We start from the raw sequence: 16,057 nt of genomic DNA, 5'->3' as shown, positions 1-16,057 counted from the left end.
GGGCTGGGGAGATAGCTCAGTCGGTAGAGTGCTTGCCTTGCAAGCCCAAAGCCCTGGGTTCAATCCCCAGCTCTGCAAAAAAAAAAAAAAAAAAAAAAAAAAAACCTGGGCTTTTATATTAGCACAGAATAAATTATCATTTACAACCACAATGTCACTTGTAGTCAATCCTAACTTACATACATGAGGTGCTCCTGGAGAGAGTTCACTAGGCAGGTCAGACAGAAAAGGGTATTCAAGATTGAGAGCAATGTGAGTGATGGGCTGGGGGTGTAAAATATCCTGGCTTGTTTGTAATAGCAAGCAGAAGCAACTTTAGAAGAGGGGAACATCACAAAGAAAAACTGAAACATTTTATAGGTTCAGTATTTTCTATCAAAACTTCGTATGGACTCACTCAAAGGCCCTAATTTGTTTTGACCATGGTGAGGACACATGCATGAAATTCAGTGAGATTTGAGTTCATATCTAAGTGTGCATTCAACATGAGTTAGCTATCTTCTTCAGGAAAAACTAACTCTTCTCCTTCCTCCTGCAGTCACAATGAATTAATATTCACTCTAGAGTTTATTGTCAAAGATTATTTATCTAGCACAATGACTTACATATACAACTTAGTTTGAGCAGTCAGAGTCTTCATTAAAAAAACTGAGCTTTCACATGAGAGTATCAATGGTATTGGAAAATCTAATTGGCTAATATCTCTTTCCCTATCGTTTTCCCTCAATTTTCCTTCTTATAAAACTGTACCTTCCAAAAGGCACCTGCAGATCAGGCATCCTCTTGAATTCAGAGTTGCCTGGTTGGCAGAACAATCTCCCCCGTTTTCAGTCCTGTTCAGTTGGGGAACAGTTAGTCAGGAAATGGCAAGAAGTGTCTTTCACTCTTTGCTTTCTTTGCTAGTCATAGTTAGCGAATCTTTCATGGTGCCTGCTTCTTTTGTTTTATTTATGTATATTTTTACTACTGGGATTCAAACCCAGGGCTTTGTACTTGGCTAGGCCAGTTCTTTACCACTGAGCTACATGCCCAGACCTTTTTATTTTTTATTTTGACACAGGGTCTTGCCAAGTAGTCCAGGCTGGTCTTGAACTTGTGATCCTTCTGCCACAGGCTGTGAGTCACTGGGATTATAGGCATGTGCTACATTTCTTAAAAGCCAAGAAAGCGAAACAAGAAAGACACAGATTTTGCTTTCATAACTAGCTATTCCCCAACACTAGAGTAACCACAGAAAGGGAGAAAGTGTTTCCACCAAGCAAGCAGCTCTGGATTCAAAAAGAGCCTGAGCTGAGGGAACCCTCTTCGGAAGGCACAGTTTTATAGTCCATTTTGCTCTGGGTGGTAAAAACCTAAATAAATGGAAGTTGCTTACATTGTTAATGTGTATATAGCATTACATTTGTCTGGATATTTTATATTACTTAGCTCAAAGTATCAAAATATTTTTTAATGATACTGATTCCAGCCTAATAAGGTTGAAACATGTTCAGCCTATTCTGTCCCCACATCTAGGTTTCACCTGTTATGGAAAAGGAGACACAGGGTACCAACTTTAGGAATAGGTGGTAGCTATTGGCATCAAGAGAATCAGTTATAAAGGGAATCTAACAGCAGAAAGGAAAAATGCCCTTGCTGCTATTTCATGTCAAGTCTGAAAACTTTGAGATGTCAGTTCAACATATTCTGCTTCATTTTCCCTAGCCCAAGTTGTAGCCTGCATCTGTTATTATCAATGAATAAGAAAAGTAAAAACTTGGGAGAGGATTCCTGCTAGGTAGCCTGTTATTGCCATTTTAGTTTAAAGTGAATTTTATTCTTAAAATGTAATGTGTTTAATGGCTTGCAAAGGATTTACTTGATATCCCCAACAACTTAATATGTAATTATTCAATCTGTTGGATAGGAAAAGAACTCTGAATTTCATTTGTACAGGTGATAAATTGGTCTATTAACAGAGCTAGTCAAGTGGCAGAGCTGGAATTACCAGTTTCCTGTCAAATTTCTAGCAATCATTGCTGGGTTCCCAAAGTTCTCTAAATGGTCTGTTTGTAATTTGTGGATTTCTGGATAATTAATTTCACAACTGAATTACCTACTTCTTCAGTCCTATTGAAAATCATTTTTTTGAACACTAACTATGTCAGGCACTGCTGACCACTTTATGTAAATCAGAAAATAGAAAGTTTCTGCCTTCATGAATCTTACTATCTAGGAGCAGACAGATGATAAACAAAAGAATTATGTTAAGTGATCAGTTCTGAGCAAAAAAAAAAAAAAAGACAAAGGGTAATGTAATAAAGACTGTGAGGGCTGGGAGTGGGTGGGTGTGCTGAAATATTACAGAAGTACTTGGTGGGTAGGCCTCCTTGAGGCGACACCTGAGCTGAGACTTGAAGGAGGTTTGAGAATTAGCCAATATAAGCACATAAAATATAATTTACTTTTATTCTTTGAATATTATGTGCATATTGCTTAAATCAACAAACAAGCAATCATTATGTTTTTGCTAACTGATATGAGGCAACTTTGAGTCTACTAGAAGTGTAAAATGAATGAATTCTGAATGACTTTATGCAAATTTTGGGAGCTAAGTACCCTAAACAGAATTCATAAGGATCTTATAAGTACATTGCTATGCTGAAAAGAGAACTGTGTCAGAATAGATGACACCAGCCTGCTGAATATACAAAATGACTTAAGTCTCTCCTTAGTCACTGTAGAAAACTACGCACACCTGCACCAGGACATGATGAAATGTGTTCCATGATTTCCTGAGGATGATCACCTCCTGCTATGTGCACCTGGAAAATGATCAGCCACGTGTGTTTACAAAGTACCAAAGTGTCTATAACTGTAATAATAAAGGGGAAAAAAAAGGAATATGAGGTAACACAATAGGGCAATTAAGCTGACATCATTGGTCTCAGAGCTTTTGGGACAAGGACTATGTCTTTTTTTCCCCCATATATTAAGTTAATCTAGAAGAACAAATTTTGCATCCCTGTCATCCCCAGGGATGTTACACCACAGGCTAGAGCTGACTAAATGTTTGTAAACCTTGCACCATCATAATATTCAGATAAATGAAGGGGTAGGGTACGCGGCTGGGCAGCAGGCATGATCTAAGAAATACTTGATATACTCAGTGCTGTATTGAGACCACCTTGACTCAGAATGCATCAAGGGAAAAATAGACCAGTTTCTGAAAATACTTGGTAGATTCATACAGCTAAAAATAATAAAAGAACATGAATGCCTGGGGCTTGTTCAATCTGTCAAAGTAAAAATAGCCCCCCCCCCCAAAATAAAATAAAATAAAATAAAAAACAACAGCTAGAAAGAGCTAATTAAAATTTAGTGTAAAAGGTTGGGATGTAGCTCAGGTAGTTGCCTAGCAGATGCAAGGTTCTTGATAAAGAATGTATTACATTATTAGTATTCATCTATTATTACATGAAATCAATTATCAACCTTGTTATTTACAAGATTGTCTGAATGTTTTTCACTGCTACAGTAGTTGACTTAATGCTGTATTCACGGACAAGATTTGTAAACACAGCTTCAAAATCATACTATATCTATCAAATTTGATGGGTTAATGACACAATATAGAGCATAGAGTTGTAACCTTAGTAAGTATAACTTTCCCAAGGCAGCTGGCAGTAACTGACAGTAGTGTCCAAAGGGTCATTGCAATGCCTAGGAACTGCAACATGCCATCCTGGGAGGTAGTATTCACATTAAGTAAGGACTGCTGTGAGTGTATCAGGCAGTGAACTTGTCTGCTCAGTTACCATGTGGACACAGTTAACCACTATTTGTTTTGTTCTTTAACAATCTTAACTGATTGCACAATATAGTGTATAAACTCTTAAATGATGTGCACGTTTTGGAAGAAAATAATTCACTGGTGCAGGAGGATAATTAAAGTAAATAAAAGATTTCAAAAGTGAAATTCTTTTTCTAGTGTCCACATAAAGGACCATACTAGGTGTGTTAAATCTGGATGACACAGGTATTGTTATATCTTTTCATAGAAGAGACAGCTTCAACTTTTATATTAAGTAAAATATGAGAGCAAGCATGTTTTGACTATTTGGGAACTTGACAGTGAAAAAAGGAACCCACTTCTCAGTCCATTGGGACAACACATGAAAATCAGTTACTCTTGGCAAACTTGGATGTATGCTTATCCATATATAGTTGAGAAGTTTCTACTAAAATACATAGGAAGAGTTAAAGGCTCACTCATCTCTAAGGATGATGTCCTATTGACCCTCCAAAGAATGAATGGAAGCTTTTTGAAACATCATTTTAACTTCATCCCCAGGTAGACACATTGGAGTAAGTCAATTAATCTAACGGGGCATGGAAAACAGAGTCCAAGTTAATGGAAAGATACCTTCTCAACTGTTTTTAGTCCTTGAGAAGCCTCAAAATGACCTGAGAACACTAAGTGTTAAAAGCTAGACCAGAAAGTAATGCTGATAAACACTGACATTCAGGAAAAAGCATTAAACGCCAATAAGAGCACAGAAGTATCCATCCAGCCTGGCTTTGCCTCTGAACTTTAGCTGTTAAATTTTATATATCTTTAAATCAGAGAGCAGGTTCTAAAATAGAATGTAACGCCCCATCCAAGGATACAATTTTCCCACTTGGATAACAGAGATGAGTAGGACTAAAATAAGCAAAGACCTCCAGGGAGAGACAGAGCCTCTAAATTCAAAGTAACCCTTTGGTTTATCTACAGCCTGCAATCTCCATTACCACAGGGACTGTTTCAGATATGCAAGGAGGGGTTGGATCCACCATGTTTTCTTCACAACATTCATCCACTCTCATTCATCAGTAGTGGGCAAGTTTGTTAAGTTTCCAAATATAGTTCATGTTTCAGTAAATCAAATATTAGCTTCCTTCAGTTTTATTATGGAATAGTGCCCTGGTGTTTTTGTCAATAATGACGTGTCCATTTTCAATGCTTTGATTGAAATTCCTTCAGAGCTTTCCATTTTCTGAAAAATTACATGGTGCTTTCTGGGTTTGGGCTGCTTCTTTTCCTCTCAAACCTTACTTAACTTTCCCAAGCAATATAGCCAGCATAGCTTGGTTGTGGGTGGTATAATGCTTTCATGGTTCTTCTATGACTTCCTACTTCCTTTCTGGTAACTTTGTTATATTCCTTAAGACTCTACAGAGGAAGATATCATCTGGGGATACAGCTGCCAAAAGATCAAGGAAGGTTAGAATTGGGTTTTGTGGTTCTCTGAATGGAGATTCTACTCATTTCTTGGCTGTTTCTTTTCTCATACAATTTGCACCCCCATAGCACACCTACAGACCCACATACTAGTTTCTGAATGAACAGAAGACTGAGATAGTCAGAAGACACAAAACTTGTTCTGATGCCAGGAGCCTTACTTATTGCTATCTGTTGCTTTGGAAAATGGTGGCCTTATATGGACCAAACTGTAGTGGAAAAAAATAAAGTGTGGTTGGAACTTCCAGCACAGCCTGGTGCAGAGAGCAAACTTCAGTGTACAGCAGAAATCATATGAGGAACTTGTTAAAAATTAAGACACCTACAACACTGTGATTCTGAGTCAGCTAAAACTGGGACAAGGCCCAGACATCTTCATTTGTAATTAGGACACCCTTACCCCATCCCAATACTCTGATGCAGGCAGTCTTCCAACTCAGCTTTCAGAAACACAGTGACACAGCACTTATCTGCGGAGGAGAAAATCATGTACACATCACCATGGCACCAGGCACACTGCCGTCCATAACACTCACCCTCAGACAGCAACTACCTGGTCAGTAGAGGGCTGAGTAAACATGCACCTGATCTTATGTGAGTATTCACCTGCTAATAGCCACCCCACTCAAAGTTTTTGTTCAAAGAACACATGCTGTCTATTCAAACACATACCCAATAAAGGCAACATTTCTGAATTCAGGGTGTATTTTTAAGATAAGCAATTATTTTATTTCCTTGGCCTGACAGCAGTGACTTCATTATACAAGAACCTGTAGCTGACAGAACAGACACACAGATTTCCCCCAACAGGAAGAATCATTATCATCAGCAGAGATGAACTGAAATGTCATGTCTGAGTGCAATTCCTGCTCCCCACCCCCACCCCACAAAAAACCTTAAATGAAAAGAAAAATCAATAAAATCCCCATGAATTACTAAGCCATCCCTCCGGAACTGAAATTAGCAGCTGCAGTTGATGAAAACTGGAGGGAAGCAGCTGGCCATCACACAGCATTCCTGTGCCTGTGAGACTGAAGGGGCAGCAGCAGGGGAGCAAGAATTCTGGATGAGTGGGGAGGTGAAGATAATCTATGTTTCCTCTATCTGCCCCCTCCATATGGAAGATACCTCTGGCCCAATACATGGAAAATGCTAATGAAATGCTAAAGGACTGGCTTTAGCTTGTGACTAGAAATGCCTGAGGCTCCTGAAATTCCAAGATAGGTGTGGGATAAGGGGTACCAGAGAAAGAGCAGGTTAGTGAGATGCTCAATGCTCATTCGATTCCAGTTTAAAGCCATCAAAGCTACTTCATAATCATAACCACCTTCATGCCTGCCCTTTATTTTCCAAAGGTAAGAGAACTCCATCTAAATGTCTGTGTGGATGTCTATTGCCACCACCAGGGTGATACAGTGACATCCGTATGTGAGACTAGGATGGGTGTGTGGGGTGGAAGTGGAAAGATAGGAGAGATCAGGGGCTACAAAACCTTCATTACAGTGGATGTCTTTTGGTCCCCAGGTATGGTCCACTACCACAAGTCCTAAAGCATTCCTGTTTCCTTTTCCCTACCTATCCTGTGTAAATGTCAAAAAAGAGAAAAACAAAAAACAAACAAAAAAAAGAAATTTCTGCCCAAAGAGATGGGAGCTGTTGCTGGACTGCATTAATCTTGAGCCTCAACTTGCCCACCTCCTGAACCTCCTATGAAAACTGCACAAAAGTTAATTCTCAGCACTGCTGCGAAATCATGTCATCCCCACTCCTGTATCAATGTCAATTCAACAGCTCTATCCTGACATACTTTCTTCCTGGGCCGAAGAAGGAGCAAAAAACATCAATTGAGCATGTGAAAATATGACGACAGTGTGTGCAGTGTAATGTTTCCTGATGTCTTCACCTTCTGTCTCCTCCGCGGTGGGAGCCCTCCCTCTCTTCCCCAAGCCCCACTCGCACCCCTCCCCTACCCCCAAGTCCAGGTGCTCCCATCTGCTGGGCTTCTGCCACTCACTTCCCATAGACACTCTCATCACTGTAGGCCACATACAGAAAATAGTCTTCCTCATGGTTGTCCTACGGGAAAAGACAAAATGACAGTTTAGAAAATATCCATGTTCATCCTAGAATTCTGAGCCTTGAACAACCTTGTAAATTAAGTATGGAAGTGTTCATTAGCTCCTATTAAAAACAGGAACAGGGTGGGGCATGCAGCACAGTGGTTTAGCCCTTGGCCTGGCAAGCGGGAAGCCCTGGGTTCCAAACCTAGCACTGCAAAAAACAATAGGGGGAACAAATCAACAACAACAAAGACAGAGACAGAAGTGGTTGGAATTAAACTTTGAGCTTTAACTTCACAAACAGAAAAGACGTGATAGAGAAAAGAATACACATAGGTCACAGGATATGAAGATAAGTACTCTTAAATAGCTAATTCTAACAAAAAGAATGAAGATACCAAAAGATACACAAATTGGAATATATATTCACAGTGTACATATGCTATGGAATAAAGGTTAGGCTAGCACTTATTAAATGTTCATGTAATTAACTAATAGAGCTCAGGAAAAGGCAACCTCTGTGTGAAACCCTTCAAGGAATAATATAGTTACAATCTTGGGTTGTATCCACAGTATGATAATAGCCTTTACAATACTTTTTCTCAAATTAGATTCCTACCATTTGCTATTAAACCAACCAAATCACATAAAATACTAAATTTATCTGTTAAGGCAAATGAATCAATTTATAAAGACTTTGTCTTAATTTTAAATTTTATTTTATCTGTGTCCAGATAATAGTAAATCTCCTCCATAGTCTTAGTTGTGGTTTAAGAAGAAAATCTTCCCTATGTGGTTGTCCTAAACAAACTTTTTAGAGTTTACATGAGAATAAACTGTGAAGATTCTGCTTCAGTTTGAGGATTTTAGCTTCAGAGTGAGAAGGGGCTACCTTTACCATGGTATTTTTGCTCAATCTGTTGGTAAATGGGAATAGCATAATGAACTGGGGTTGAAATACATAGTTCTCTCACAAATTATATGTTACCAAGAAGAATAACATGAATTGTGATGGGTAGACACTTTGCAAGTTTTTTCTATCAAAAACAATTTACTGCTGCTTTAAAAAGTGATCCAGTATTAAAACACTATGGTCAAGCAGAGGAGAGCTCTAAAGGATTAAATCTAGCAGGGTGCTCAATCACTAAAGGACAAATGGTGTCTCATCCGCCATATACTGCCGTGTGTAAGAAGATCCTGATAAATAACACCTCCGCTCCACTTCCCAGGTGTGTTATCGACATACACTGGAACAAAAGCTAGAGGATGCCAGACTGTTCTTATTGTTGTGACCAGAACCATTACCTCATACAGTTGGCCCATGGTGGCACTAGTAGGAGGGATAGTGTTGTTGACAAAGAAGAATAAGGCGTCCTCAGGTCTCAGGTGGATCCTCTTCCGGATTAAGAAGTAGAACTGGCCAACTGAATAAAGAAAAAGGAAAAAAAGAGGTAAGAAGAAACAAAGGATTAGTAGAAAGGTAAGTACCAGAAAAAAAAAAAATTCTATTTTAACTGTCCCCCTTTAGAGTAAGTCTCAGCTTTATATGTCATCTGAACAGAGCCAAATACTTTCCAAGAGCTTTAGTAACAAAAAGTGAAACTCTAAGAGCTTATATAGTCCCTGGCATGCCACAGTGGAGTAATTTCTCATTACTCAATTTCAGACCTAATGCTAGCATATTCACTCAGACTGAGGGAACACTGTGCATATTCAAACCAAAACTTTTCCATTATTATCTACAACTAACTTGAAATACCTTTCCATCCCTACTTGTACCCTTACACAAAGTAATGATAGAGTTCCACTGGACTCTGGTAATCATAGCACAGACATTCAGTGTTGGGACAATGAATGGGTTCAATAATTAACCTCTTCAGAAAAATGCTGAAAAAGTTCTAGAAGGCCAATATTTAAATATATTATCCCTAGACCAAAAGTATCTACAAAAATCTCTCTAGTGTATCCTGGATGCAGTGGGTATTCCATTAAGTCTCATGGTAGAGAGTGAATATATTATGATTCCAAACAGAATCTACAAAACCTGTTATAGAACTACATTAGGAGATTAGGTATTTAGTTTAGAATCTCTTAAAATGTGATCTCATCAAGAAATGGGCTGGTTTTCTTTTTGGAACAAACTGCTATCACAATAAGGCTTAATTTTAAAAGCAGTCTAAATGATAGATGTCTGATCTCTTCTTTCAAAGCTTTTTGCTTGGCTGTAACTAAATCAGTGATGGGGAATGGTACAGGGATCTGGGGATGAGAGAACTATTATGTCATTTTTTTGAATCAGATAACTGAAAATCCCACATACCTTCTCCAACTCTCATGCATGTGATAAGGACCAAAAATGTTTTGTCATGAAATGAAGGGTCAGGGAAGAGAAAGAGCATTACCAGTGAGGTCAGAGGGCACTAGGTACTTCCTCTTGTCCAGATCAGGCACCCTGGCTTTTGGAGCCTTCTCCACAATGACCTGGATGAAGAGTAGGGAAGTGGAAATAAATAAATACAGAACCCAACATGTTGCTTTTCCTTCCATATCCCACAGTTGTAAAGATGGAAGTTGAGACTGCCTAGGCTTAATACAACTTTTTAATCCCCGCACCCAACAATGTACTTGATTTTAAGTAATTATGAATTATCTGTAAGGGACATACAGGACACTGGTATTTAATTAGAGTATGGAGATTATCTGGGTTTTCTCAGATGGTTCTAATCACTTGTTAGCTTTATTCTTTTTTAAAAATGCCAATGTACAGTGCTATGGTTTGGATCTTAAATGTCTTCTAAAAACCCATGTGTTAAAGACCTGTTCTCTAGCTTGGCATTACTGCGAAATGGTGAAATCTTTAAAAAGGTGGGGCCTAGTAGGAGTGTTCAAGTCCTAAAAGGGGACTATGGGAGAGTGTCCTAAAAGGGGACTATGGAAACCTTTGCTCTTTCATACTCCAGCCACAAGGTGCATGGTTTTGCTTCACAATAAATCCTTTGCTGCCATAGGACCAAAATAATGGGGTCAACTGACCATAGTTTAAAATCTTTGAAACCATGAGCCAAAATAAACATTTTCTCTTATAAGTTGATTAAGTATTTATTTTAGTAAGAGGTTACTAACACAAACAGGTTATGTTTAAATATAATACTTCACCAAAATTTTCAAGAACGCAAAGAAATATTTAAGACACTATTAAGTGAACAAAATATTAAAATAATTCTTAAAATAAATGACACTGTGTAACAGAATGTCAATATGTTAAACCATTAGGCAATATTGTTAGAATTTTAAAGGGTTTTCAATGTCTACATTAAATATTTCTATAATATTTAAAATATCTTCAAGTTTTATGAAGATCATGTTTTTTAGAGAAAAAACAAAGATATAAATATCCAACTTTTATATACTTAAATTTATAAAATATAAAATACCTAATGTAAAACCATTAACTCTAGATTTTTTTAGTTCAGAAATTATAATCATTCCAAATACAAAATATAGAAAGTATCAAAAATTTAAGTGAGCGAGAAACAAATACTGAACAAGTATCCCTGGGTGATCTTCAATAGGTCATTCAACCTCTTTAAGACTCAATACTCCAGTGAGTAAAAGATAACTTTCAAATTCATCTTTCACAAATTCATGGTATTATTATGATATAAACTTAAGTAATAACTTTTATGTGAAAATGCTTTATTATGTATAAAAAACTCACTAAACATAAAAATTAATTTGAATGAAGAGGCTGAAATCTCTTAAGTTAAAGGGAACATATGAAAACAGTAAAAAACTTACTTTGTGTTTACAGATAAAATAATTCCTACACCAGGAAGAGCACACTTGGGCATAATCACACTTCGAATTTTAAAAAGAAAACTGGAGGGCTGGGGGTATAGGTCAGTGGTAGAGTATATGCTTAGCTTGCATGGGACCCTGGGTTCAAAGCGGAGTACCAAAAAAGTAAATAAACAAATAAATAAAAATAACAGCTGGGATATACAGATATAAGCCAGAAATTAAGAAGAAAAAGAAGAGCTTCAAAGACAAACCACTGAGGGTCCAAATATGAGGATGGACAGGAGACAGCACAGTTTATAAAAATCAAAGGGTAACAGATGGAGCCTAACATTGTGCTCTGAGATCTGGCAGAGCTCCTCACAAGCTCCTCACAGGAGCTCTGAGACCTGGCAGCTCCTATCAAGAAGAAATAGAAACCACAAAGGCAGGAGATAGAACAAGAGCAACAAAGCTGATTACAGTGACAACTGGGGGCGCCTGGGAGAGGGGACAGCAGACAGGAAGAGGAAAAGTGATTTAAGACCTTGGTTGATCAGAAAATATTCAGGTCTCTAGAAAAGCAATTCTACTTACAGTGACAGACCATTGAAACATTTAGACACTCTGGGTCTCAGTTTTCTTCATCTGTGAAATGTGGGTAATCCTCCATAGTACTAATAACAAATTTTTAAAAATAGATCATGTGTTCCTAATAGTTTCCTGCTGCTGCAGGTTTTCAATATGTTGTAGCTATTAAGATCCCATGAATTCCTCCCATCCCAGGGCACAAGCACACCTACTGAATGGGCTAAGCTCAGGTTGTATGAGCAAACAGAGTGGGGCTTCAGAAGAATGTTTTACTCTATTCTGTACAAAGGACATTTCAGCAAAGTAGGGTTACTGGTTCTGCCCAAAGGCACAGAAAATTCCTCTTAAAGCATAGATTTAAAACCAACTATCTGGAGCTGGAGGTATAGCTCAAGAGTGGAGTTGTACTTTGTCTACATCCTAGCACAAGGCCTGGGTTCGGTCCCATCGTGCATGCCAGACAAGCAGACAAGGCACACATCTCTGCACTTAGTAGAGCTTTTTCCTGCGTCACAAGTGGAGAGGGTCATAGGCTGAGCATTTCATGAGCAGTTGGGAGGCTCATCACTGGTTAGAGTATAACTGGAGGGACCATGAGATCTTACCAATGGTCTTGTTTATAAAGTATCATGAAAGTAAAACTGGTAACAGCAAACCTTTAGCAGGTAAATAGGGAGGATTAGATTAAAATATTCTGAATGAATGCAGGTGAATAAAATGTGAAGAGCTTCATTTTGGGAAAATATATGGGAATTTTAAGTAGATTGTACAAACAGGTACAAGAGTCAAGAGTTTGTGATTTATGCAAAGCTACTGGAAGAACAGAAGCTGTCCTTAACAAGTTCTGAACAAAAGGTAGTCATTTTGCTTTAAGAGTCCTTGCTGGCACCAGGCTACTCCTGAGGTTAACAACAGTTTATCTATTTTCGGTACTCAAAAATGTAAACCATACAGTGCACACTTAATTAATTCTGGTTAACAGAACTGTATTAGAAATTTAAAAATGATAAAGGATGGAGGTTAAGGGCTCCCAAAGCACAGCAGCTAAGGTTGGAATTTCTGCTACTACCACAGGCCTTTAATAAATAATTTCATTTTTCTGTGCTTCAGATTCTTCATCTGTATAATGGGGATTATAATGGTGTGAGGTAAATATTATTTAAAATTGAACTGTTATTACCAGAATTGAGAAAAAAAATTTTTAAATAGTCATTCAAGTTCCAGAGATTAAGTAAGTAATTTATAAAGGATCATGTAACAGGTAAGGGTTAGCTCCCCTGTTTTTGCAGTATGTGTGTAATTCCTGGAGAACACAGTGGAGCCCGAAAATCTCCTCTTCCTTATAGAAAAAGGGGTGCAAGGAATTTCTACTTTGGGCTAAGGCTCAGGCATCCTCTGGTAGCTAAAAGGCCATGAAAGTTAGAAGGGATTGTGTAAGAACTCCAAAGAGCACCCAACAGTCAAGAAAAAAAAAAAAAAAAAAATCAGATAATTCCAATTCTTTTAAATTATGGGTAAGACTTATTCTAATGTCCCTGCGTGATGCTAAAGAGCACAACCTTAAAGTCTCTGCTCCACCATCCCCCAAATCCAATAGCCACTGATCCCTCTACCACACTTAAAAACCTTGCTATTTGGCTAAGCAGCCTACATTAGGGGAAAAAAAAAAAAACAGGGAGGTGGGCGGGGGGTGGGGGGGTGGAGGAAAGGGAAAAACGCCCGGATGCTGAAAGATACCTAATATTTCTTCGTTCTTCCTCACTGCCTGCAGTAGTTTTGACCACTTATTCCGAGATTCAGATCTGAGAGGAAAATGCCTCAGTCCTGCCACTGGGTCTGGGCAGCCTGACCACACTCACTACCGGTGAAGGCCTGTGGTCGCCGCACCTGGCCTTGGAGCAAGAATGATGAGGCTAGCAGGCTGTTACGAGGAGAACGTGACCTTGTTTTCTGGGCCTGTCTTGTGGCGCTCCCCCGCCCCCATTCCTAAGCGAATACAAGAATCTAGGCGCTGAATTTTTTTCTTCCATTGCCCAAAGATATTAGGACCAAAATTAACATGATCCAGAGAACCATCCAAAGCAGAAACTGATGGGAGCAAACCCCAAAGTAACAGTTGCTACCCTAATTTTCGTGCGTTCCTAAAGGTAGCGAATCTGTGCCCCCAAACGAATCTCTCGCACAAGCGGACCCTATTTAGTGCACATTTCAAGCTACACATGTGCTGAATATGCTGAGTCACTCGACGCGTAGGCTCCGCTCTAAAGATGCAGACACCTCTGAAGATGGGTACCGGTCCTGGCGACACGGATTTACGAAGGTCCGCAGTTTGCATGTCCAGGGCCCCTTGTAGTAGTGAAGGGCGTGCAGGGTTAAGTGATTTCGGAGACCTCCCGCCCCCGAGACCCTCCTGCGCCTCGGGGCAGCCATGACGACTCCCTCCTCGCGCCCCCGCCCAGCCCCTTCCCCTCTTCCTCCCCGCTTCCCAGCGCACTCACAGGGACCCTGTCCGGATATTTCTTCCGGATCTTTTCTCCTTCCTTTTTCCGATACTCAAAAGGATGGTCCTCCTTATACTGGAACTTCATGACGGACCGCAGGATTTCTAAGATACCGGGACGGGGCCTGCCTCCCTCGCTGGCGATTGCGTCTGTCGCCTCTTGCTACCCTCCGCCAATGTCAGCGTTATCCGGATCGCTCCAGGAACGTCAGCTCCCGCCTCAACACTGTCTGGCCCAGCGTTTGTTAAAGGACCCTGGGTCTCCTTGGCCTGGAGCTGGGGGATGGCCAGGTAAAGAAATCCAGGCGGCTTTTCCGAAGAGCTGGGAACACAAAAACACGGAGGCAGCGCGTCTGTGTTGTGACGTCACAGCGCCCCGCCCCCGCCCCGCCCCCAGCCTCTGGGCGCCGCGGGGCGGGGGTCGACGGGGTCGTTTTCTGCTTCAGTGTATTCTCTGGGTGTCTACGCTTTTCCCAAATCAACTCCATTGAAAACAGGGCTACGGTATAATTGTTTTTGAATTGTCATTGTAACATTAAAGGTTATTTTCAAAGCAAAAGAGCATTCTAAAAAATGTCTTCTTCCCTCTCCTTCGCGTTTCTTGGTTGGGCCTCAAAACAAATACACAGGACGCTCAGCCTTACTGGGATCTGGAGACCAGGGAAAAGCGACCGGGCCTCCTGGGATCCCCCAGGCCGAGGTAGAGATGTCCCGTGCTTGCATTTTGACCTTTGACAGTTGCACCCGCCTTGGCATCCCAAAGTGCTAGCTGGCTTCCTCTGTGATCCCTCCCTCCCCACATTGGCGTCATTTTGTTTGGATCGAGTGCTGCAATTTGTTCTTAGAACAGCAACATAAACAGAGCGTGACTCAGGAATTTGAAGAGATGTGCAAAGCGAAGGGCATGAAGTGTAATAAAGGTTCAGAGAAGAAACGGTATCAGAGACTACTATTGTTGTCCCCGTGCACGTTCAAATATAGACATGATTCACTTTCCCCTATTTACCCAGGAGTTAGGTTCCTCTTCTGGAAATAAAAACAACTCATTTAGATGATTAACTATGATGCCCAACTTTTCTTTTCCTGCAAAAATTCACCGGAAAAAAATAGTTTTACCGGATAAATGACCTCAGGTGGATTGAGAACGCTGCCGGAATGCTGGGGGAAGGCTCCAGGTGGTGGGGCAGTTAAGGGATGTAAGGCCTTTCTCTGGCACTCCTTTTCCTAGAACCAAATAAGGCCTTTCGAACTGATCCTATTGGCAGTGATTCCATGAATCCGTAGGGAGAGGGCAGCGGAAAAATGGTGAATATGTAGAGTAGAAGGGTTGCTTTGCCATTTGCATTTCAGGTGAGTTTTGGAAAAATACTGGACAACAGCAGCAACTCTCTGATAAGTGTCTCAGTGTCTCTCTTTTAGAAAATAAAGCCACAAAATAAAAGAAACCAAGTTTCATTATTGAAACTGGAAAATCAATTGCAAAGCCCCACTTCTTAACGTTAATTTATTATTCTCCGTGGTATCTCAGCCTTTTTTCAATATGTGAAAATCGATGAATTATTGTATCACATTTTACGTTTATAATTTTTAGGCCTTATTTTCATATTGAATAACTTTGACCCGGATAGAGCTAAATCTTCCAAAGGAGGACTTTACAACCAGTTGAGCACAATTATAGTGGAAATTAAAAATTTAAGAGCATTGGAAACATCCATGACTCATTAAAATGTTGATTGTAACCTTTAGTTTAAAGATACTTTAGCACAATGACAATTTATACAGTATATGAAAAATAATTTGGAATTGAAATTTTGTTTAATCTTTCTGCCACAAGACTTTTCTAAATCCTAATACTTTATGCTAGAA

At 39.6% G+C, this 16,057-nt stretch overlaps 2 protein-coding genes across 2 annotated transcripts in view; both read right to left on the bottom strand.

The window, feature by feature from the left end:
* Nucleotides 1-5,678, bottom strand: part of LOC124982439 (killer cell lectin-like receptor subfamily E member 1) — a 40,859-nt gene extending 35,181 nt beyond the window's left edge. The window contains exon 1 of the mRNA XM_047549071.1: nt 5,664-5,678. The gene's annotated coding sequence lies outside the window, so the exon portion shown is untranslated. The remainder of the gene's footprint in view (nt 1-5,663) is intronic.
* A 1,555-nt stretch (nt 5,679-7,233) lies between these two features.
* Gabarapl1 (GABA type A receptor associated protein like 1) lies at nt 7,234-14,566 on the bottom strand. The gene is made up of 4 exons (XM_047549076.1): nt 14,190-14,566; nt 9,726-9,804; nt 8,629-8,747; nt 7,234-7,339 (listed from the first exon to the last, which is right to left on the bottom strand). The coding sequence occupies exons 1-4, from the start codon at nt 14,277-14,279 to the stop codon at nt 7,274-7,276; spliced, it is 354 nt and encodes a 117-aa protein (XP_047405032.1). The 5' UTR covers nt 14,280-14,566; the 3' UTR covers nt 7,234-7,273.
* Nucleotides 14,567-16,057: the final 1,491 nt, after the last annotated feature.

Source organism: Sciurus carolinensis, chromosome 4 (assembly GCF_902686445.1).
Source record: "Sciurus carolinensis chromosome 4, mSciCar1.2, whole genome shotgun sequence".
NCBI lineage: Eukaryota > Metazoa > Chordata > Mammalia > Rodentia > Sciuridae > Sciurus > Sciurus carolinensis.
This window is presented reverse-complemented; position numbering and strand designations above follow the sequence as displayed.